The sequence below is a fragment of the Aptenodytes forsteri genome, unplaced genomic scaffold (assembly GCF_000699145.1).
Source record: "Aptenodytes forsteri isolate BGI_AS27 unplaced genomic scaffold, ASM69914v1 Scaffold1, whole genome shotgun sequence".
In the NCBI taxonomy this organism is placed as follows: Eukaryota; Metazoa; Chordata; class Aves; order Sphenisciformes; family Spheniscidae; genus Aptenodytes; species Aptenodytes forsteri.
This window is the reverse complement of record NW_008795035.1, coordinates 308210-334066: the sequence shown is the minus strand read 5'-3', so window position 1 is coordinate 334066 and position 25857 is coordinate 308210. Positions and strand designations below refer to the sequence as shown.

At 37.4% G+C, this 25857-nt stretch overlaps 2 protein-coding genes across 2 annotated transcripts in view; both read left to right on the top strand.

Moving 5' to 3' along the window:
- LOC103896596 (protein unc-13 homolog A) overlaps positions 1-17805 on the top strand; it is a 58294-nt gene extending 40489 nt beyond the window's left edge. The window contains exon 9 of the mRNA XM_009276463.2: positions 17722-17805. Within this exon, the coding sequence (XP_009274738.1) occupies positions 17722-17796 (75 nt within the window). The 3' untranslated portion in view covers positions 17797-17805. The remainder of the gene's footprint in view (positions 1-17721) is intronic.
- UNC13C (unc-13 homolog C) overlaps positions 17806-25857 on the top strand; it is a 183298-nt gene continuing 175246 nt past the window's right edge. The window contains 1 exon segment of the mRNA XM_009276596.2: positions 17806-20939. Coding sequence (XP_009274871.1) covers positions 17975-20939 — 2965 coding nt within the window. The 5' untranslated portion in view covers positions 17806-17974.

Here is a 25857-nt window from a genome sequence, read left to right as displayed (position 1 = left end):
CCCCCTTAAAATCATTGTGAAAGTTAAAAATTTCTTTCTTCAGTTAATTGAAGGTATTAAGAATGGTAGACCCTGGGAGAAACCTTTATGAGCTGTTGCACCATTATTTGAGGATTCTGTTAGGCAAGGTCAAAAAAAGAATTATCACTTTGCTTTCCTCTTCAAAAAATGAGGTATCGTGATTCACAATAGAGGGTAAGAAACCTAAGCTTTCTCTCTTGACTCTCATAAAAGAAAATCAACAAACAGGAATGTAACATACTCTTTTCCACAATTCAACTTCATTTCTCCCCTTTGCTTCAGAGTTCAAAAAGGGACCACTGTAACATTCTCCCTTCCTCCTGTTTCAGTATCTATTTCGAGTAACCATGTTATAGCATTTTGCAGGTTGTCTTTGGACTCACGTTAAATGATTTATTACTGGTTTTATTGGTAGCCTGTGGCTGAGTCAATGTGCTATAGAATTATACAGCTCCTGGAGCATATTTGTAATTGAATTATAGAGCATTTTGTGAACATTTGAGGCAATGCTTAGAAGACTGTGAAACTCAACAGGGCTCTTTTCAGAGAAAGTTTACAAGTGAGAATGTGTGCTTCACATAAAACAGGAAAAATAAGCCAGTTAGTATGAATCAACTGGGCTGTCCTTTAAGGGCACCATTCTGTGGAGGCAAAAGCTGGCTTTGGAATGCAGTGAAGGTAGTGAAGATGAATAGTTAGGATTGTGAAGGCAAGAATCCATTAAGTGAGGGAGGGTTGGGGTTGTTAATGATAAGGATTGGCAGAGTACCTCTCATGATGGCAAGAAAGGGAAGGAAGTCCCAGGGTGAGGAGAGAGAAATACTAGGACGACCAGCGATCATATCGGTGGGAGATCTAGGATAGGAAAGAGAGCTGAGAGCAGCCAAGAATGGAGCACTGATGAACTCGCAATCCTAGCAAAGAGAATGACAGGTCATACTCTGAAAAGCTAATGAATGATATTGATGGAATCTAAGCTAGACAGAGTGGGCTCAGGGCAAAATGTGGGCTTCAGGAGAGAAAATTACCTTGCTTCCAGGTTTATGATAAATCATGTAACCCTTTGCTCGGGCAATCCTAGTACTGTGAGCTGGATTGTTGCAAGCATTCAGCTTCTAGAGTCCTTGCAGCATCTGCCTTAAAGTTCCTGCTTCATCATTATGGATCTTTCTTGTGATCTACCCTCCTTACCCATTTTCAGATCAGTGGGGTTGGCTGTTTTAATTCACTACCAAAGAAATTTTTCTTTTCCAGTTTGGTGGTGTGCTCTTTATTGCTGAATCTTTCTGTGCTGCTGCCGCTCATGGCAAGTCTCCAGATGACTCTTAATTAGTGCTGTTAGCAGTGCTGTATATACTTGAATTTAAGTGTATGACTGAGGGTTGTGTGGAATGGAGATGCTGTAAGTCCTCCACTCTAGGTCACTTTTTGTCATGGTTTAACCCCAGCCAGCAACTGAGCACCACCCAGCCACTCACTCACTCCCCCCGGTGGGATGGGGGAGAGGATCATAAGGGTAAAAGTGAGAAAACTCATGGGTTGAGATAAAGCCAGATTAACGGGTAAAGCAGAAGCTGTGCACGCAAGCAAAGCAAAACAAGGAATTCATTCACTCCTTCCCATGGGCAGGCAGGTGTTCAGCCATCCCCAGGAAAGCAGGGCTCCATCACGCATGACGGTGACTTGGGAAGACAAACGCCATCACTCTGAATGTCCCCCCTTCCTCCTTCTTCCCCCAGCTTTATGTGCTGAGCATGACGTCATATGGTGTGGAATATCCCTTGGGTCAGTTGGGGTCAGCTGTCCCGGCCGTGTCCCCTCCCAGCTTCTCGTGCGCCCCCCAGCCTGCTCGCTGGTGGGGTGGGGCGAGAGGCAGAAAAGGCCTTGACTCTGTGTCAGCACTGCTCAGCAATAACGGAAACATCCCTGGGTTATCAACACTGTCTTCAGCACAAATCCAAAACATAGCCCCATACCAGCTGCGGTGAAGAAAATTAACTCTCCCAGCCAAAACCAGCACACTTTTGTTCCAATGAGCTTTATCAAATGCAAAGAGACTCTGCAAGCAGGATAAATGTGACTTAAGAGTCCAGAGCAACTATTTATTTCTTAATATGAACAGCAAAGCTAGGATTAGGAAGTTACTAGGCTAATCGTTGATATGTGCATCACCCTGGTAAGAGCGAGTGTTTCTGTTCTATTTTCATGTTCCACTGGGCTGGGAAAGCAGGGTCCCTCTGCCACTCCTTGAAATGGGCTGATCCTTGCTAATATTGAATTGCCACCCTCAGATTCTCTTTCTTCCCCCCCCCTCCCCTTTTATAGCTTTTCATATCAGTATGTTACCTCTGAAATCCTTGAGCTGCTAACTTCCCCCCCACTTTTTTTTTTTTCCAGTTGGGACTACACACACACACACACACACACACACACACACACACACACACACACACACACACACACACCCAGTTGGGACTACACACACACACACACACACACACACACACACACACCCCGCCCTTCTTGTCTTGCTCACATCGTAATTACAGATTTCTCAGTAAAGCTCAGCCAAGGTCATACACCTGTACTGTATTTGAGGAGAGCTTGGATCAAAGAAACTTGAACCCCCAGGCTGAAGGTAACAGTCAGTTCCTCAGCTGGGACTAGAATGCATGCGCTGATGAACCTGAGGCAGGAAAGGTCCAGGAAAGTCTAATGCATATAGTTAGATTGGAGGCAGCACTTGCATATTGTGGGGGTTATTTTACCTCTAACCAAGGTGTAAAGAATCAATAGAAATAAATTACTTTTAAGAGGGTATAATAAAAATTGACTTGTATAATGGGGCAAATGTGAAAAAGAAGGCAAATTATGTTACTCTGAGTTCATTATACTTTCCTGTCAATAGCACCAGTAATAAGTTTATATATAATTTTAAGAGAGTAAAAATAAGCATTTGCATAATGCAGCTGATAATTGACAATTTTAGGATAAAAGAAAAAAAAAAAGTAAGAATATTCCTGAAATATAATGCTTATGAGAATCCTTGACCATTTTACATTAATCTCTGTAAAGATCAGGATATTCTTTTGCATAAAGTACAAAGCTGCACAATTAGTTATACTGTGGTTGTGGAAGGATAATGAAGATTCATATTCTGCCAAAACTTTTGGTGTTTTCTTCCAGAATCAGAGACAGTTTAGTAGAACAATAGTCTGATTTAATATTTAGAAACAGAAATACTGTCTCTTCTGTGATTAATGAGGAGTTTAATGCTTAATAGTAGTATCTGTAAGAGACCAGTTACTGCAGAAAATGTAATTATGGCAAAACACAAAGGGACACAATAATAGAAAGCAAAGCATCAAACTGAAAACAGTTCCTTACATGAAAAGTGGCAACTGAGTCAGATTCTTGATTTTTAAAAATTTGTTAGCAAACATTCTACTTTCCTAGACAAGAAAATCAAACAGTCTCTAGAATGAACACATTCCTAGAGGGCAACAAAGAACAAAATAGTCATAAGGGAAGAACACAACGGGAGGATTCAATTTCAGGAGTAACATATGTTGTTCTTAAGTTACCACTTCAAATGCATAATATTATGACTTTGGGTGCTTGATGTATCCGGATGAGAGAAAGCTCCCCTTTTCCTCCTGAAATATGCTTAGTTACTGGCCTTTCTTTTTTTTTTCTCTTTTAGTTGTTGGCTGTCCCCCCCCCCGCCCCCCCCCCCCCCCCCCGTATTTGCTTTTCACTGTGATCCCATCTTGTGATTCTTTCTGAGATCAGGGCCAACTTTTGTTTAAATTGCAGCTGGCAATCAGCTGTTGTGTTTTTAAATTGTTTGCCTGTTCCCTGTTAATTACTATTTAGAAAATATCAAAAGTGGTTTTACTTCACTTAACGGAATTCAAACTGCATGATTTTATAAACCTAGCAATTGGTTTAAGGATACAGTGTTTGGCAATGGTTTAGAGCGGAGTAAGAAATGGCCTTAGCCTTCATAACTTCAGAAACTCCAAAACACTTATTGTAGTCATCTGAAGTAAAATCTGAAACAGCTCACAGGTGGATTCCATGCACTTATGAAATATCCAGATTTGTATCTCGTGAGTAGTTATTTTCTCTTTTCCCTTCTTATTATAAAGTCATCTTTTTAGGAGAAAACACCGAGCTTTACAGTAAAGAAAATAATCGTTGTATAGAAAAAATATCTTGTATGAAGAAGAATGTCTTGAAAAGTCTGTGCGTGCTTCCAAAAAAAAGGGGGGTGGGGATGCTGTATTCTACATGTTTCTTTGTATTTTTAATAGGCTAGGAATTCTATCAAGAGCTGTAGCCGTGAGAACTTTCCATAGGTTGAAACAAAATTCAGTAAAAGCAGTGTGATCACCTCCTTTAATTCAGTGTCGCTCTCTTAGATAACTACCCTATTTGAAATCAGTAGCACCCGCAATACTTGCGTGCTAGCAACGTTCCAGCCCCGGGGCCGGGGGTGCTGGGAGCGACATGGCCGCGCTCCTCTCCCCTCCTCCCTCAGCTGGCTTCCGAGGCGCAGTACGTGCCGTCTCCCTGCAAATGAGATCCTCGGAGGGAGCAGGGCGTTGTTGTGCTTCTCTGCGGCTAAAAGCAGCTAGAGTGATTTCAGAGATTGACTAGAGAAACTTCCTTTCTACTCAGCGTGGTTTCATGCCCCCGCACCCCCCCAGTCTGGACGTCTCTGATTAGGTCAGAATATTATGATTTAAGAACTGATCGATGAGGTTTAAGAATTGACGCAGTTATTGCCTTTCTTTAATGAAAGGGAAGAAACATCCATCCCTTCAGCAGACTGGGGAGGTGGGGGGCGGGAGAAAGATAGCTTAATCCCGTGACAGCTTTTCCGACTTTCAGGCTGAACTCCGTCATGAAATATAAATTACTTCTAAGTTGTTGCATCAGTTTGTAATTGTCACCGTTTCAGTATAAGTATTAAACAATAGAAATAGTCAAATAATATCTATAACAGTTATATGTTCTTTAACACTGTTTTTATTACTTAAAAATAGTGATGGAAATTACTGAAATATTTTCACTGGACAGACTGTGTTCCTAAGAATTCCAAGAATCATCTCTGAAAGTCATGGCCGCGTAATCCTGGAAATAGGCACACAGAATAGCTGTTCTCTCCATGAAGGTTTATAGCTGCCCATTGGGGTCTGGGTTTTTTGTTTGGGGTGTGGTTTTGGGTTTTTTGGGGGGGTTGTGGTGGTGTTTGGTCTTGGTGGGTTTTGCTGGGTTTTTCTATTAAGATGCAGGGATTGGCTAGAATTGTGTAACAAATGGCAACATCTCTGTAGGTAGTCTGTATTTCTCCTGCTCCTTCTGCGTGTGGGAGTTACACTTTTAACACCGTGTTTGTGAGGTACAATCAGTGTGAACCCTTAAAGGCATGGTTCTTTAAGGCCAGCTTCATCAACATCTGAGGTTACTGGCAAGTAACCACAAAAACGCCAATGGCCCGTGGGTGCAAACTGCTCCTTTGTGTCAGTTCACTGAAGGCTGACGTGGACGCCTTTTCAAGATGCACAGTGGTTTCATTCCAGTCATTGGCTTACAAGTATCTGGGCTACCAGAACTGTGAGCACTTCAGCTACAGAATGAAAACCTCTGCTCATGTACTTGCTATAGAAAGTTCTTAACATCGCATCTATGTGAGGATCATGTGAACAGACGTACAACATAACTTTGTTGTGAAGATGAATTTGGGTAACTCCAGTTGCAAGTAATTAGTATGTATTTATACATGAAACTAGATTCCTGATTGGTCAGTATCATTACAAGCAAAGTCAGCATTGTGCTGGCTTGGGCGAGTTCTACATGGAATTTTAATTCCAGGGTAGATAAGTCATAATTAGTTCTGAAGGTCTTTGGATTGTGTTTTGGTTTTGCTTAGTTTTGTTTTTCCTTCTTAAATATCAATTGAATGATACATTTGGCAGAGTAAAATTCCCTGCTTACGCTGGGCTATCAAATAAGTGGCTTCCAACTGAAACATTCAATGTCTGGTAACGTAACAGATTAGTATAGACAGGATCAATACTTAGGAACTTGCTTGAAGGTGACAACATTAATCTAAGTGTTACGAGTTAACGTTATTTGCGAACAGTTTTTTATTAAATGACAAACCCTTGCATTTTTGCAAAACGTTCCCAATATTTACTGTTTTTACTGTCTGTGGTCTCAGACCACTTGCTTAATCTTGATAAAAACGCAATTTATTTCTGTTGTAAGTGTGTATCTGCTGTGGGTGGCCATGCTTGATTAGGCTGCCTGATTTTTCTTTTTTTAGTTTTTTTTAATCCTTACATTTTGAGAGGCATTATTGTTACATCTCATGTAATTAGGACTGTATCACTGAGTATTGATATCAGTGGAATATTTCCTATTGTGCACTTATAGAAAAGTTTTATTGTATTCTTTGTTGGCATGCAGCGTCACAGATTTGAAGCATCAGTTTGTTTGAGTTCAGACAGAATATTAAATAATTGCCACCGGCTAACTACAATAAGATTTGAATAATGAAGCATTCGTTCATCTGGTTCTTAACTATAAATCTAATTAATGGAGTATTTATAGGTTGCATTCATTTCAGCAGGACATAATAAATATGATGGTCCATAATTATTTTTACAATGATACACAAAAAAATCCAAAGTATTAATTTTACCACTGTATGTAAGAGATTTTATTCTAGAACTGTTCCATTTGAAAGTTGTACTTAAAAAGCATTATATCCCAGGATCTCATTACTAACAATAATACAAGGATTGCAGAAAGTGAGAGCTACAACCGATAAGCTTTAAATAAGCATTAATTGTTAAATACTTTTAAGTGCTGCCTTTTATTCAAGGTATCCTTAATATATTTTTGAAGTAAATAACTGAATTACAAGCTTCTCTGTTACAAATGTGTCAGCTATTACCAGAAATTCCAAAGTTTTGTTTATTTTTATACAGGAAGCATACATAATTTGCTAGCTGAAAACTTAGTATTTTATATAGTATTTCAGTGCTGCTATCTCCCAAGATTAAAGGGGATAATAGTATACCTGTGGTTTTATGCACGTACATGCATTTTGTGAAACTTTTACACTTATATTATGTGTATACTTTGTATGTAGAAGGCTTTTATGTAGGATCATTCTGGATGTATTTCTGTAGTTCTTCATGTGTGAGAGTTTTCAATATATTTAATAGGTGTAAGGCTGAATGTGGCCTTACACACACTGTTAAATCAGTTAACATTTGAAAACCCACCCATTGTATTCTGTACAGGATAACTTACTGCATGCACAATAATAATCCATTCTGCTATTTGAACCCCAGTAGACAAATGACTGAGTCCTACTGTCTAGGTATTAATTGGGAACATACAAAACACTTTTCCTGAAAAACAGAGTGATACGCTGCTTATTATCTGGAGCATCCTTAAATAATCATGGAATGATCATAGTTATGAATCTATTTAGCAGGTTCATTACCAAAAATGGTCAGCTGTTGAAAGCACTGCTGAAAGAAACAGCTATACAATTGTTTCTCTGGGTCACGTCAGGCTGATAAATAAAAGGTTAGGTGAAACATGGCCCTACCAAGCAAGAGATACGCTCTCACCCTGTTATCCTTGTGGGCACTGATGCACCTGCTAGCTCTCACGATGCACTGCATGTGTTGTTTCTGTGAGCGAGGGTTCTCAGTAAGCCTATTTTACTCTCTCTGTGAAGCAGAGGGGCTGCCTTCCACGCAGGAGGGCTGTGGCTATTGCAGCGAATACTGCATTCGGAAGCAGTGGCAGGAGAAAACAGCAACGGGTGAAGTTACCAGCACATAAAACACCAGGATGATTACTGTTCTCTCATGTTGATGTTGTATTTGAGCAGGAGTAGGACACTGACTCCTGTTTTGCTATTATCGAGGACAAATAAAGCTGAGCTGCAGAATGAATTAGTAGCTAACACCATGATTACTTTTAGCTGTTAGCACAAATTGTAGGAGGGGGGAAAAAAACAGGAGAGGGAGTCAAAAAAACCAAAACAAAAAAACCCCCAAACATTTAATGCTGCCTAGGGAATACGGTGGAATTTAGAACAGATACCGTTGCGGACTAACAGCATGCCTGATTGCACTTGAGTTGAATCACTGAGAAGCAGCCTCATGTGGTATTGTACCATTTTTAAGGCTGAAGGAAGAACGGCAAAATAGTAATGGAGTTGTGTACAGTATTTCTGCGTAAATGGAAACTAATATAAAGATGGTGGTATGTAATTTGTACTTTATTTTTAAGAAGAATTTAATCCAGGTATGTATCCTCTTTGTATCTAGTCTACATACATTTTTCTGTTTCCTTTGTTTCCTTTCCTTATTTTCATTCTGAATGTACCTCCCACTGTTCTAGCTAATGCAATGCACTGATTTGTAACTGATTTGCTTTCTGATGCTGTAATGTTAATGAAACTGTCTGGGTTTGTGGACTTAAGAATCAAGACTTCATTAAAAAGTGGGGGGTTTATTTTGTAATGCTGGTAAGTTCGCAAGATAAGTTGAGTAAGACAGTATAGTATTTGATTTCACAATGAGTTGGAACATTTTAATTGGTATAAAAAGAGAAATAATTTCGATATGTGAATACATGGTGAAAATATAGTATGTTTTGCTTATATCTGCCAGTACTTTTTTCCTAGTTCATTATAAGATTAGTAATAAATTGAGCTTTACAGATGCTTGTGTATTTCTGGGTCTTGATTAATCTTCAAGATGAACACCCTGCAGCTTTCTTTTGAAGAGGCAGCTTGCTTGGAATACACGCTTGATTCTGTTCCACAGCTAAACCGATGTGTTAGAATACCCTCTCTCATGTACCTCCCCCAGTCCACAACCTAAAAAAACCCTGTAGCGATTTAATACTTTTTTGTCCATCATTTTAGGTTCAAGAAGATAACATTAGTGTTTTGCCTTCTGCAATTCCAGAGGCCAAGTAATAGTATCTGAAACTAATTTCTTACTATGAGATTGATTGTTTAATTTGCTTTAAGGGGAAGAATTATGCAGATATAAAAAAAATCTGACTGTATTCATTAACCCCCGACTTTCTTTAGTCACCTGAGTCCTATTGCTTTGCTTTAAGGGGAACAATTATGCAGATATAAAAAAAATCTGACTGTATTCATTAACCCCCGACTTTCTTTAGTCACCTGAGTCCTATTGCATTTTTTGTCTTATTAATAATATTTTCTTTCAACAGATTGTATGTAATAGGTGAAATAGAACATAAAGCTATGTGCTCTTAAACTAAGGACACTAATAGTTGTCTTAAATGGGCATGTCTAGTAAAAATGTATTAAAAACATTTGACATTAAAAATAATGCTCATCTGATTGTTCAGTAGTCCTGAAATCTCTTAAAACATTCTGTTGCATTTCTAATTTGAATGCAGCCCAGTTTTAAGTAAGATATTTTTATAACATGTTGATACAAAAAGGGTTAATATCAGTTCCAGCATCTTAATACTGATGTTAACCCTTGGCTGACAGCAACTCTTGTGCCTTAAAAGCATTCATTGCTGTAACATTATTTAATTGCATTCTGATGTGAAAATAAACTCTGATTATGAAGTTGTAGTTATTTTTCACAGAGGAGGTGATACAACTCTTGTTTCCCAAATGAAGCATTAGAGATTATATAAAATAGATGCCTTTAGTGTAATACACAGCTATGATTTGGCAGTTGAAAATGTAAGGTTACTTGACACATTTGAGTGTTCTAAAAATCAGTGCTAATTCTTACCATATAAATCAACGTACTGAGAAAAGTGTTGAGGGGAATGCTGTTGAGTCTAAAAGCATTAAGAAGAGTGAAATGTAGTATTTAAGGTTCAAACATCTTTTGTTCATCATAAATTACTTTTGTGAAGGATATTATGGTAGAAATTTGGTTAACTGTCATCTCAAAGACCTTTCATATAGAAAGAAGTCATGATGCATGAGGTTTTTTTCAGTGGAATTTACACAACCTGAAGAGAGTTGTATAAAGGTTTTCTGTCACTATGCCATTTGCTTGATCCTGCAGTGATGTCAGCACAACATTATCATAATGACTATATATTGCTGTGGAAACACTTAGGAAATCACAGGTGAAATACTGGGATTCCGGAGTGTTATCAAGGAGAAGACTGATAGCTCAGAATATCTCCCAATTCATTAAAGTATCAAGGAGGACTGAAAATTCCAAATTTTCTTTAAACTGTAGTGTTGTGAAAACCTAGGCAGAATGAATTAGTATATTAGAGTCTGCCTTGTGAGACCAGTACAGTAAATCAGAAGCTCTGAAGCATAAAAATTCTTTGGCACCTAAGAAGGTTCTTGCACAGGTTCTGTTTTTCTCATCTTATCTGTGTCATTCAATTAGGTTGATGGTTCTAAAGCAGAGGTTCTTACTTTCAGGCGGAAATCTAAGTATCACTCCATAGTTGTCAGTATATTGAAGCAAAGAAAGCAGAGAAGTTTTTCTTATAAAATCTTTGCAGCAAATTTAAAATTATGCTTAATATCTACCCTTCTTATCAATGAATGTCATTTCAGATGTTTAGCGAGCATGGCTCCTATCTAGGAGTGTGCCTACTCACCCTAGTGTGTGTTGCTGTCAACAGTAGTTGTAGTGGTTTGTGCTTGTGGCGTTTTTCAAATGTAAATGTCACAGATGATTGCTGCTGTTTATTGAATGAAAGGCCTCTTTATCAAAAACTGTCCATTTCATACTTTTGTGTTCTAAAAATTTAATGGGAATTATTAGTTAACTACATTTTAGAAAACATTTAAAACCTTTTTGTGGTGGAAGGATGGAATCCAGAGGGCTTGCTTATAAGTAACATTTTGCCCATTTATCCCTTAATCTAAACATTTCACAGAGAATTTTTGTAAGTAGTTTAAAAAAAAAAAATCCCCCCAAAAAAACCAACCAAACAAGAAAATTGCAGCTCTCTAAAATATTAGTTAACTACATTTTAGAAAACATTTAAAACCTTTTTGTGGTGGAAGGATGGAATCCAGAGGGCTTGCTTATAAGTAACATTTTGCCCATTTATCCCTTAATCTAAACATTTCACAGAGAATTTTTGTAAGTAGTTTAAAAAAAAAAAATCCCCCCAAAAAAACCAACCAAACAAGAAAATTGCAGCTCTCTAAAATAATCTGTGTTATATAGAGTGATGTAGTGCACACATGGTCACAGACTCCATGGCAGTCTCTGTCCAAAAGAGATCTAATTCAGGGCAGAGAATTGTCCATCCCAAGGCTCAGGCCAGTACAATTAGAGGATTAAAATTCTATACCTGGAAGAAAATTGAGGGATTTTTTTTATATATTTTCTGATGGAATGATTATAGAGATTGTTTAAAAAAGTTGCTGAAAAGTTTTTGAAAAGTTAATAATATATGAGACTTTGAATGTACACTCAGTATACTGTAAATATATCCTCTGCATATGTGTTATGCTTCAGTGTAAATTAAATCACTTGCGCTCTCAGGGTATAATGCTCTAGAGAAAAGTCCTAATTAAAAACACAGACAAAATTAAGGACAGAGCTGAGATTTGGTCAAATGCGTGTTGATGCTTTCTATTTTTTAAAGGCATTAAATAGGTTCTGATTATTCTATATACAGTAAATCTTTTGTATATTTGTGGTAATCTGACATAATAGCATGCATGTAATAGTCTAACTCATACTTAGAAGCTAATGTGCCTGGTACTGACTTAGTAATACAATTATCCCCATATTGTCAGCAAATAACTTTTCCCTCTCCGGGTTTTCCATTCCTTTTGTAGCCTGCATTTAAATAGGAATGGACTATTAAGTGGAATTACCTCTAAATCTTAACAGCTTTTGAAGTGAGAGTATTGACTATAAATAAGTTTATATAGGACAGCATACCTCATATATACAGCTGTAAAAGGGGGGAAAAGGACTCTCAGTTTCACTCTTGCTGCCTTCTTTATACACTACAGACTTTTTTTTTTCCTCTTTTCATTTAAAAAGTTGAGGAAACAACTAGAAACATTAAAGAAAAAAGGTTAATACATTTAGCCAAATAATATTAAAGCTGTGTTCCAAATCATCTGCAGTCTCTTAACCCTAGCGTGCGTTAATATATTCAACTACACTATAGTAAACTATCTACTGCTCTCCAAATGGAGCACATTTTAACTTTAGGAATCTGTTCAATAGCTCTTTACACTTAAGTATTAGTCTACTATATTTGGCAAATCTCTTCCTTTTGTTTTTAGTTCTAGTCAAGGCCATTGTCCTTTAATGACAATTGCTTTAAATATAATTTTCATATTTGCAATATAAATACCATACTGCACAATTGTTTCTAAAGAAATAATGTTCTAAATGTCTTCAACAGTTTTATTAGTTTGTAAATAATTGATTGGCAACTTTAGCCTCACAGTTGCTGTAACGACTTCTCAGAGAAATGCAAATCTATGGAATACAAACAAAGGTGCAGAGAATACTGTAACTAAAAAAGTAAGAAAAATTATTGCAAAATTAGAGTTTATTTTTTCAACTCGTGTCTGTCTTCAATAGTAATTGAGGAAAAACCATCTTTGACTCTGCAAAAAAATCGTCTCTTTTCCCATAGTGGTCATAGCAGTAGGGGAGCAGTGAAGACGACTTTTCTCTCCAGAACAACTACTCATCCCAGCTAGCTGGGAATTTACATTTTCTTCTAAGCGGTCCTGAAGACAATATGCTTCTATATATTATGAAGTAGTTTAATTGCAAATAATTGTTAAACCACTGAGTTAATTCACTAATATACGGAGTTCTATATGTGGCTTCTGTTTCAGACGCTGTTCTAAATCACAATGAGCCAAAGTCAGTTTTAAGCGTGTGCTATTTGCATCTGTTGTTATCCTTAAACTTGATTAAGTTGTATGCTTAATTAAGAACAGATAAGTCAAGTAACAGCTACAAATGACCAGTCTTGCAGTATGACTGTTAAATATTTAGATTGGATTCCATAGCGTACTTGACGAGCTATGTGCAAGCTCTTCAGGACAGCAGTAGGCCTTGTGGGTTAAAAAACCAGCAGGCTGTAGTCTCTTCAGCCTGGGGTTTTAAACAGCAATTTGGTGGTTAGTTGTATTGGTAACATTCCACATAAATAGAAAGGCAACGTGTTTAATGGTGGTTAGATACATTAATAGCAGGATCCATAAAGAAGTGTCACCAGATAAATAAACAGTGATATTGACGGACAACAGGAATAGCTTTCTAGCCAAAAGGAGAGAGTGCTGATAGCACTCCATGCTCTCCTGTGAATGTTGGAGGGGGTGATGGCATAGAGCAAAACTCTGCTGGTGAAAACCTGAGGACTTCCTGGAACAAAGAGTAGTTATCCAAAAGAGAAAGCAGAACAACCTTCTTGCTGTTGTCCTTGTCTTTGCCAGGGTCTGCAGGCAGGTCATCTATGTAGCATGTGCAGTATTAAAATGAGTATCACTTTACCTCGGGAGACTCACCAGTAACACAGATCAAAAATGCCACTATTTAAGAATATAAGGGGAATTTAAGAAGAATATGAAGGAGCAGATAATTGTTCCAAATTCAGTTCTTCTGAATTAGATCATCTGAGGTGATCGTCAGTATAATGCTACTGTCACAGTAAACTGATGAAGCAATCTGGAGTATACACAGTTATGCTTGTCTAAAGAAAGGTAGCGCAGGTTTCACCCAACAGACATACACTGATGCTAAGTACAGTTATGTCAGGATAACCTTATTCCTAGGCGACCACAAGACTAGTCAAAGACCATACTTGAGAAATCTGTAGATCTGAATTCTAGTTATTCTGGTATTGATTCCTTATGTTTCTGATAGTAAGAGAACCTCTCAGCCTCAGTTTCTGCGGCTGCAAAGTGGATTGTTTACATTTTGTTTGTCATGTGTGATTATTCATTTCTGTGAAGCATTTTGCGTATCACAAATAGATGTTGCTGCCCATAGGCAGCAATGACCACTTTGCCAGTACTGCAGAGTGGTATTGCTGCGGAGAAAGACTTTTTGGTTTTGTTTTGTTTTCCCCTACTGTCTTGGTGTTGTGAACAGACTGCTGTATGCCTTTTTACAGAGGGAGACGGCACTTTAGTCTCATCTTCTTCCCTGTCCCCTTCCAACACACACAGGCCCCTTGCACTTTATTAATAGTGTAAAGGTTAAGCAGGGCTATGGTTCTGCCTGTTTCTTGCTTTTTGGGGGGGACAGTCTGCATCCGCAAAGCTACCTCATTATGGAGAGGGCTGCTGCTCTACAGTTTCATTTACTGGGATCTGAACAGAAGGTCAGCAGTGATCTAGCTATTCTTTTTAAATACTGAAATTATTTTTTTAAGATTATTTAATTTTCTTTCTTTATAAAAATAGAGGGCTGGATTTGATAAAATGAAAAAAAAAATAGGGAATCTATGAGGATCTGGTGTTCAGACATGTAACTAAAATACACTGCTTGCATTATTTAAAAAGCTATCATTAACCCGACCCACTCTGCCCCCTTCTACCTAACACATTATTTTTAGACTTGGGAATAAGATCCTTTATACCTGATGCTTCCAACTGATAAGTTTTATTTTGACAATGCTTTGTTATCAACAGTATCCTTGAAATCAATCCAAATTACCTGTTCACCATGAAGTTGTTTGACAAAAGTCTATATTCAGACTTGCTATGGGTTAAATTGAAGGAAGTGTCATTGTGTTCTTTCTTTACAGAAGGAACGCATTAACAATTTCTTTTATTTCTAATCTCATAATCCATAACACTTTCCCATTTCGTGCTCTATAACCACCTAGCGTGAAGTCTGTACTTTACTTCTGTAACATTTCAACTTGATTCCTTATCTTAGAATGGGTTAACTCATCTGTGTTCAACTTTATCAGATAAATTGATTTAAGTCAATAAACAAGCAAAGTGAAAATAAAAAACAGGGTCATGATGGTTTATTGGGAGACCTGGATAAATGCAGAAAATCACTGAATGACAGCTGGCAGCTCATTCAAGTAATTCACTTAGTCCTATGTGCTTCTCAAAAGACTGTTCCTTATTTCGTAGAGTTTTAGCCTACAGTGATTTAAAATGGTAAGAACAACCCAATACAAACCTTTACAAAAAGTAATGGATAAGACCTATAATGACTCAAACTTGATTCCATGTGTAGATATACAATTTTAGAAAATGAGTATTTGACAGAGCAATGGTAGGCTCTAAACTGATGAACAGATCATATGACTAATATAGCTGAGGTGGAATGGAACTCGCATGAGAGAACATAAATCTGCTCCATTTAGCAGATCTGTGTGTTTTTGTAACAGTACAATTTTTAATTTACTATGGCATTGTCAGAAACTGGGTTTAAATAAGTTGAGTACTGAATCTGCAGCTATTTATAATACTTTCAATTATCTCTGATAAAAAGCATAGGTTAGGCATTGGATAAAACATACATATGGCTGTCTGTGAAATGAAGATTCTTCTACAGAGAAGAATTAAACCTTATTTAAAATGAATGGAAATGTTCCAGATTCCAATGATAATTTCATTATTTCTTGATGTTTTGGAGGCTGAACCAGTAAACAAGCCTTCTAGCTTGTTCATACGTTGTTGGTTTGAAGTCTTTTCAATGAGAAGAATGTCCAAGTCATCTGAGTGAAGTTTGTACAAGAGGGCACTTAAAAAGCTATGGTTGTGTGGGCAGAGGAGGCAGGCAGTCACACTTCAGATCTGTTCAACAAATGGTTACAAACGTTCAGTGTAAGAGCTGAATGGTTAACAAGTGTTTCTACATCTAGAAACATGCCTTTGATACTGAAAAGTGTCCCAGGATGGTTCCTTTCTCCACTAATAGTATGTGAAAACAAGGCAGCCGTGGCTCCAGTGAGAGCTTTGTAACATTCTGAGAGATGCTGTTTGCATGCCTTGAAAATTGTGTGCAGTCTCATTGAGCATTCTTTTGCTTCCAAACATTGCTTGCTCTTAATTCACTCTTAATACTCTGACTTCAGGCATAAGACTAGAAGAAAAAGAAGTCACAAGAGCTATGCTGTTGCACGTATGTTAAAAATGTGATTCATGTTCCACAAATATTTCACCTTTTATAAAATAACAGGCAGCGACTTTAGGAAGGATGAAGAATGTTGTCTGTTCTGCTTGCTCTTGTGCTGTATCCCAATTTTGTTATAACTGGAAAAGAAATAAGTCTGTTTACATCCTCTGTTCCAGGATTCTAAAAGCCAACCAGGCTTTTACCAGCTTTGCTTGGGCTCTATTCAACAGGGTGCATTTTGCTGCTGCGGTATGAATCAGTAGTTAGTGTTTATTATTGACCATAACATGAGTATAATAGAAATATCAGTGAAGAAAAACTCTGTAATGAAAAGACCAGATCTTGGGGTGTGTGAGGGGACCATAAGGTTTCATACAGCGCCATGCTGTTTGCAGACAAGGAGAACAGTTCATATCCTTTACTCCTCTTAAGACAACACAGAGCAAGTTTTAACCCTTCATATACCCTGTATCTAAATATGCTTCTTATTCTGCCAAAGAATTTTTAGCTGGTTTAAGAACTGAAGTGGCCATTTTAAGGAACTACTACTTTGTTGGATTTTTCTGAGCTATTTGTCTTGTTTTTATTCTGCAGCTATAAGACTGGGACATGAATGATATGCTGTACAAAAAAGTATATTTATATGTTTAAAATGCATTGACTACATTTCTATGGAATACAACCTTTTGTTTTACGGAATAGAAGCTTCCAAATACCTCATCATGAAATCTTTTCTTCAATGTATTTTAGATCAAATTGCTTTCCTGTTGTAATGGCATCTGTTTTTGTCCTAAGACTTACAAATCCTATTTGTTTCTCCCTCTTCCTCTTGTTTTGTGTAGGGTGGGGTGTTTTGGGTTTTTTTTTTCTGTGACCAGAACAATGTAAAATTTAGTAACCTGGGTGAGCATGTTCCATCAGCTGTCATTATGATTTTCTGTTATTTTCTATAGTTTGGGGTGGTTTTTTTCCTCTTAAAGAGGAGAAACCAAGGAGGTATGCCCACTTTAAGTCCTGGCTTACCATAACGTGTTAAAGTCTCATATAAAATGAAAGCATCTATTTCTCAAACCATAGTCATGTGCATAATTCAATCTCAAGATAGAACAGTACTTCGTGGATACAATACTGATTTGTTGCACAGAATGCTACCTTGCTCCAAATATGAACCAAGAGACACCTTTCTACTTCTATTTTACTAGCTAGTAACAACTTGTTCCCCTGTCAGTTTTTTGACCACTGCTGTATATCATATGGATCTAAATTGAAGTGTCATTACTCTGAAGGAAAGTAGAAGGCATTAATACCAAATATCTCGGAGAATTAAACTGGACAAAGAAGCCTGTAAATAAGTATAGCTTATTCATTTATGTAAAAATATTTGCCTAGAACTGCTTTCAGCTTCAATTGTTCATGCAACATTCTATTCAGACAATTATGGGGAAAGTATAAATAAATGCTTAACTGCTCTGTGTTTCCATTGTAACCCAGTTAAAACAACATCAGTATTATTGAATGACAAGTTTGTTTGGCAGCCATTGTAATGTCATTCCCTCCTTTTTAGACACTTCAAGAAGCCATGCGCAACAGACTGAGATTTTGCAAGACATACAAAACCCCCTTCAGGATTTGGTTTTGAACAAGCAGATGTGCGATTTTTTTTTTTTTCTCTGTCAAATGATACCAGAACATCGGTATTTTATATGTCTATAGTTTCTGTTGATGAAATATTTGCTGATGATCCTGTTGGAGATACAAATACTTGTCTGGATCAACAATTGTGTTTTGTGGAAACAGCTTAATATAAATTACACTCCATGGTTTCTGCCCTCTTAAAGAGCCTGATCTCGTCTTACATATATAAGATTTGCAAAGGAATGTTTACAAGGAAATCGGGAAATAGTACAAAAAGGAAAGAGAGTTGTCAGAGCAAAAAGGAACAAGACTTAACTCCGATTGGACAAACAAAGAATCCAAAATTTTCGAATACTTTAAAAAGCACTGTTAAAAAGATTGCCAAGTGTCCATCTGCTCGCAACTTATCAACTGAAGAAGAGGAAAGTAATAGAGAATTTTCACTTTCTCCAACATTCAGTTACAGAGTTGCTATTGCCAATGGACTGCAAAAGCATATTTTTGTAACAAACAATAATAATGAAGATATAGTTCAAGATCTGTCTTCAAATGATAGTTCATATTCTGAGTCATTAAGTGAAGTAAAAAGTAACAGTAAGAAAAACGAATACTTACCACACACAATGCCTGTGAGACGCAACAGAAAAAGCTTAAGCAGCCTTGCACCATCTGATGGAAGTTCTGATGGAGAACGCACTTTACACACACTGAAGCTGGGAGCTTTACGAAAACTAAGGAAATGGAAGAAGAGCCAAGAATGTGTCTCATCGGACTCAGAACTAGGTACATGGAAGAAAACATGGGGCTTAAGAAGTAAATCTCTAGACAGAACTGGCCGTCACCAGAAATCAAATACTCTTGAACCTGGCTTTAGTTCAACAGGTTGTATTAGTCAAACCCATGATGTTATGGAAATGATCTTTAAAGAGCTTCAGGGAATAAGTCAAATTGAAACAGAACTCTCTGAATTAAGAGGGCATGTTAATGCTCTGAAACAATCAATTGATGAAATTTCTAGTAGTGTAGAAGTTGTACAAAATGAAATTGAACAATTGCGAACTGGATTTGTACAGTCCAGAAGAGAAACTCGGGACATACATGACTACATTAAGCAGATAGGCCATCCAGGAAACAAAGCGAGTCTTAGGTTTCTAAATGTGCCTGAAGAGAGGCTTGAAAAAACTGAAAGCATCGTTTACAAAATATTAATAGATAAAATGGGGTTCTCAGAGGCACAAAGCACTATTAAAATTGAGTTTGCCCAAAGACTGGGGCAGCAAAGAGACTGTCCAAATGCAAAGCCAAGACCCATTCTCGTTTACTTTGAATCATCACAACAGAGAGATTTGATTTTAAAAAAGTCTTATAAACTTAAGGGAACTGGCATTGGAATTTCTACAGATATATTTTCCCATGACATAAAAGACAAGAAAGAAAGAGGACTACCTTCCTCTCAGACGTATGAGAGTATGGATATGAAGCTTTTAACTGTGGAGACAAAACCTAAAATGCATGACTGGGAGTCACCTGACAGTGATAAAGACTTGGAATCAGATATAAATAAGAACAGTTATGCAAAGATATCTAAATCAGCACTTCAAATAAAACCAAGCGCTACGAAGGGGAGTATTGAGTCCCCAGACACTAAAGACCTTAACAGAACTGCTGACAATAGCACCTTTTCAGACAGAAGAAATTATGGCAATCGGTCACCAGAATTTGACAACATGGAAAAACAGTCGACGACCTATTATTCAGACGTGACTCCTCTATGGCATTTACAGAATGACTTTGCAACACCAAAACTTAGCCGTTCAGAGTCAGATTTCTCAAAATTGTGCCAGTCTTACTCTGAAGATTTTTCAGAAAACCAGTATTTTAGCAGAACAAATGGCAGTTCACTATTGTCTTCCTCCGACCGAGAACTTTGGCAGCGAAGGCAAGATGATTCTACAAACTGGTATGGCAGTTCCCAGGAACAGACGTTTGTCCAAGATATGCAACAGTATCCAGAGCAAAATGAAGTAGAGAACACAGAAACTGTTGACAGTGGAGTAAGCAATGGAATAATATGTGCATCTGGAGACAGAAGCCACTATAGTGATTCTCAGCTTTCTTTACATGATGATCTTTCCCCGTGGAAAGACTGGAATCAGTTGGAACAAGGGGCAGATTTGGGCCTAGACTCATCCACGCAGGAAGTTTTTGTGTATGATATGAGCAGCCCTTCAGATCAACAGACAGATTTTGGAAAGTGCCAAAGTTCTGACCTCCAGTATGATACTGAAAGCTACGATTTTACCCTTGATGGTACTTCTCCATTGTGTCCAGGCCTTGATAGCGAATCACAAAGTCAGTGGACTGGTCAATATGATGATTATCAGGAAGCAAATTCTATCTCCCCTTATCAGAATCAAAACAGATTGCCTATGATGTACCGAAGTCAGAGTGAACTACCAAGCGACGACTCAGAAGAAACAGCCCCTAAATCGTGGCATAGCCGATTAAGCATAGATCTTTCTGATAAGACTTTCAGCTTTCCTAAATTTGGATCTACACTTCAACGTGCTAAGTCAGCTTTAGAAGTAGTCTGGAATAAAAGTACACAAAGTTTAAGTGGATATGAAGACAGTGGATCATCTTTCATGGGAAGGTTTAGAACTTTATCTCAGTCTACTGCAAATGAATCGAGTACAACACTCGATTCTGATGTTTATGCTGAGCCTTATTGCTACAAAGCAGAGTATGAGGAAGACTTAATTGGACTACCTGGTGAGAATGAAACAGACTATGTGGAAGTAATGGAACAAGTCCTTGCTAAACTAGAAAATAGAACTAATAGTAGTGAAACTAGTGAGCAGGTCCAAGAATATGAACTGGGGCAGCCTTCATATGAAACTCTATATGCAATACTACCAGAGGAGCAATATGACATGCAGTTTGACAGTGTGGTCAGTGAAGAGATACTGGAAGTTGAAAGTGACATGGCTGCTGACATAGAAGTAAGGGAAGATGAAAATCAGAATGTCCCAGAGATGCTTACTGAAACTCCAAAGAAAAAGAGAATACGACCATCATTTAAAGAAGCTGCTTTAAAAGCTTACAAGAAACAAATGAATGATTTGGAAGAGAAGATCCTTGCTGGAGGTAATAGTATTTTAATATTGTCTTTTAAGTAAAACATTGTTCTTACTAGAGTTGGACATTAATTTCTATATGGTACCTGATCTTGCTTCTATTGAATTTGGTCACAAAAATTCTGCTTATGTTTTGGTTTTGTTCATAGGGTGAAATAGTCCCATGGAATTCAAAAGGCTAAAATTTTACAAGTTTGTTTTGAAGGAATTTTCTGAATATATTTAGTCAAATATGTTTGTAAGCAATTGTATTGCTTTGAATTTCAGTAACTTGAAAATTAAATTTCACAAGATTTAAATTCTATAAAAAGAATGAAACAGTACACTGCTCTTGGTTTTCTTATAGCTGTATAAATGTATTCACAGGAGTAATCCAGAGTGTTCAGATATTACAGTGCTTCCTTTAACAGTTTTCAAGGCATGTTTGTTTCTGTATTCATCCTCATGAGCAGTGTTCTGCATCCTGTATGCAACCTATAACTTGTTATGTACTTGTGAGAGTGCAAGGCTAAACTGATTTTAATTCTGTCCTTAGTTGTACTCCCAGTAAGCCCTCAAACAGGTAGTCAGTCCCCAAAAAAGGGAAGAGAAGGGTGTGGAGGAAAGAGAAAAGAAGTGTAAACGGTAGCATCCATGTATGAAGAGGTGGTAGAAAGGAACTTAACTCACAGAGGGCATTGACACAGATTTATTCATGATCTTTATCTCCTGTGTTAACAGACTTCAAAGCAGACAGTCATATACATAACTTTAGTACATCTAGTAATACACAAATATGGTGATTTTCAATATGAGCATACACTTAATTGGGAGCACATAATTACTGTAGCTAGACAGATGGTAATTGTCACCTTGACTGAATCTTTGCTTTCTTTATCTGCCTTGAAAAAATAATCATCCAATACATTCATTTTAAAGATGAAGAATTGTGCCTTTAGCCAAAGGTTGTATTTAGTAATAATGAGCATCCAAAGCTTGAGCTACTAAAAATTTCCTTTTGTACGTGGACAACTACTTTTACAGTAAACGTATAGTCAAGTTGAAAGTATGTTACACAAGTAATTAAATATTGCTAATATGAAAGTTTATTTTAAAATTTGTTTTTACATTCAAATAATGACACTAGATTGTAGATTTGCATTTTGCAGATATTTTTCTACAGTACTGTGTTAGGCATTAGATGGTGTATCTATGAAGAAACAGCTAGCAATAGCCAGTATTTTCGTTACTTTTTCATGATTTTATGAGGAATGGGGGGGGACCACAGCCATTTTACCTAGTCATAGTTGTACATTAGGAATATAAAGGTCTGAGGACCTAATTAAAGAAAGTGCATAGGGAAGATCCAAAATAGTGGAACCCAAATTGGTTCCACTATTTAAAGTCTCTACATTTGTATACATTATTAGATAACATAGGCTGTTAGAAAACGAGAACTAACTTTGATGTTACATCTCATGCGATCAGTTCTACGAATTAAATGTATTTGTTCTTCCTTTAACCCAGCAGGTGAAAGATCTCTTTCAGTCTCTGTCTAGTGACATTTTTTTCTTCTGAATTACGGAAGCATTTCTTATGCTATATTTACAGAGAAGCCAATTTACCCCAAGGCCAGTTTATGAAAATTGTTATCAGGTGTAGTCTATGGGGCATACAGCGTCTGCATGGTTAGAAGATGTCATACTAGGACCTCCATTTTTGTTTCCACTGAAATAAAGAAGGGAGTACAGCAAGAGGTTAAAGGGACTTTACAGAGGAACTGCTACAACAACACTACTTCTCAGATTATTCTGAAAACAGTACGCGTTGACTCTTGAGCAGCAGTTCTGTTTTCTCTTCACACTGTTTTCCACGCCAACAGGGAGGACGTGTTTCAATCAGGGATTCTGCCTCAGCAGTCGCTAACGGTTTGTTACGAAATGTATCTTCAGGTCCTGCCACGTACCTGGCAATACTTATTAACCAAACAGTCTTTCACGTTTTATATCTAATGGATGAATATGATATTTTACCTTTTAATGTCTGCAGAACACCTAACAATTCTTCAGAATTTAAAACTTTCAAGATATACTTCCTAGCTGGAGTAGTCTACTAAAAGAATGCATTACTTGAAAAACTCCTTCTCCTGAGTGACATGCAGTATTACTGCAGTCAAATCTTTCTTGATTTCACTTTCAGTGAGCTGGGTGACTGATATTATAGACAGTCTATTCACAGACAATGGAATCCACAGATGGAATCTCTGTCCTTGGAGATACTCAAAAGCCATCTGGACGTGGTCCTGGGCAATCCGCTCTAGGTGACCCTGCTTGAGCAGGGTTGTTAGACAAGATGGCCTCCAGAGGTCCCTTCCAGCCTCAACTGTTCTGTGATAAGGAAATACGTTCTTTGAATACTTGGTGTGCAGCCTTTGAAGAAGGGTGTCTTCTCAATGTCAGTTTGTCCTCTAAGACAAAACATGTTTAACTTCTGTTTATTACTTGAATTGCACAGCAATTTGGATTTAGTATAGGAAACCACATTTTGTAAATTGGTTCTTAAGGGAGTTCCACAAAACACACAAAATGCACAGTTTGTAGCTTCTTGGTTTTCACAGCCTGCTCCGTCTTCTTTACACATGGATTCATGCATGTCCAGAGAATACTTACTTTTATCATTTAAGCAAATAGTAGTTTGTGTTTCCTTTTAATATTTGCAGGAGCAGTAATAATGTTAAAGAAAAGTGACTAATAAGTAATAACTTTAAAGAAAAGTGACTAATAGCTGATCTAGAGTTTACATTATTTTTATGAATTTTAAATTTTTTTTTTTTACTCTCTTACCCCTATAACAGGTTCACTGTCAACTTCTGAATTCTTATTTGTGGATGGAAAAGTACCAGTTGTAGATCAAGTTCCTTGAAGTAATCTTCATTATATAACCAAAGCATAACCTATTGTTTAATGAATTGTTTCATCTCTCCATGTAGGCAGGAGCAGGTAGACAGCAATCTGGCCAACCAGAGATATAGCCAGATAATACAGTAGTGTTCTTTCTCCAATTTAGTACAAAAGAAAGGTTTAGAATGCTGCTATTTTCATTCTAGTAACACAAGGTAAGGTCATTGAAACTTTGGTACATAAATAATGCATTAGTGCACAAGAGCCCCGTTGGATAGTCCTATTCTCTGTCTCTAGCTGGAGAGAACAAATACACTATGGCCTGACTGCTTATGTATTATTTATTATAACGTGATTTTGGAGACATACTGGAGTGAAAGTAATAGGGTATATGGATGAGAGGAGACATGAGCGGTACATGAGTAATGCTCGGGTTTAAAGTTCTGTAAGGACATAGAGGCATTGTGATGATGCATGTGTATTAATGGAAGGATTGATGGCTTTTTAGAAAAATATCAGAGAAATGCTAGCCAGTGTTTTGTTTCTTTGTACGCTGAAATTGAGAATAACTCTTTATTGTTCCAGTCCTCGCTTGTTATTTTCTAGCTTTCTTTTTCCCCAGTGGCTTCTTTCATTCCATCCCTATCTTGTTATTTTTTATAGGTGCCTTAGAATAAGCATCATTCTCTCTCCTGATGAAACCATCACTCTGGATAAGCTTCCGGAGTTGCATGCACTCTCCTGAGTTGCTTTTAATGGTAACATAGACTCTTTCTATGAGTGGTAGTTTACGAGCAATAGCTTCGTGATCTAGTTGATGAAGATCTTACTGATCATTTAGTGACTGGTCAGATTTTAAAAACCCTTTGGTCTGAAGTTTCTGCCACAGAGTAACCTGTAGATTATTTATGGTGTCAAGATGGGTGAACTTGTCTTACCCTATACATACATAGAGTGGCAAGTCGGATTACAGGGGCCAGGGATGGGAGTTGCCTCTTTAATATGTGGATGAAAGTGGGTTTTCTGTTGTTTCATAGGAAGGAGTTGTATTATGTTTAGTGGTGTCTGACTGAAGAACGGAACTTGGAGATCAGTATCAATACAGCCTTATTTTATATATGCCTGAAGGAGGAAATGTGATGCTGACGTTTGAAACCAAAGGAACCAGTAATGTTTTACTAAACTCCCCTTGCAGTGTGGTCATTTGGTTCCACATTAGGAAAAACTGTCACCAAAATAAGTGTCTTGCTAATGCGTATTTCAAACTCTGTCTATTCAAACTATGCTCTTTTGAAACAAGTATATATTTTCTTATTTTGACCACTTTTCTAGCCTTTTTATAATAACTATTTGCTGGAACTGCCCGAGTCAGCTGTGTTTTCCCAAAGAGTATGGGCTTTAGGAGTTAATCTAACCTTGTCTTGTGGTACTCAGGCTTTTGTCTCCTTTATGTCTTGCCTCCATCGTGTTTGTTTTTAATGCACTTGTGTAGTGCGCAGTTACTAGTAACTATAGTTAATAGTATCATACCAGTTTTGTTCCTTGAATATAAATCTTGGATTTGGATTTGGACTTGAAAAGATCAGTCCTGTGGCCCAGATGAAAATCAATTGATCTGGTATTGTTTAGTAAATGAATCAGTCATTTTATAGCCATTCAGGTTGAAACAGGACAAATAAAACCATTGCCTTGGTCACGGCCGCTGCATATTGGTTGGTGGTGACTGTAATGGGGAAATAAGAAGCCTGTTAGAAGATAAATTGCTTTTAAATATTAAAGAGTTCTCCACTCAATCTGCATTAGCTGTGTTGGGAAGTGGGCTTTAAGAAAGAACCACTGTTTGTAGAAAGAAAAGTGAAAAGTAGACGTATATCCCATCTTATGTCTTAATTGCTTGAGGTAACTATGTTGACTGATTAAAATATTGTGAATTGTGTTTGAGGTTTTGGGGGTTTTTTCCCTTAAAAATAAAGCTCCTTCTCAGGCTGCTGGTGCAGACTGGGTAAGGGAAGGATGTCTAGTCAGATGGCAGAATTCTAGTTTAGTGTA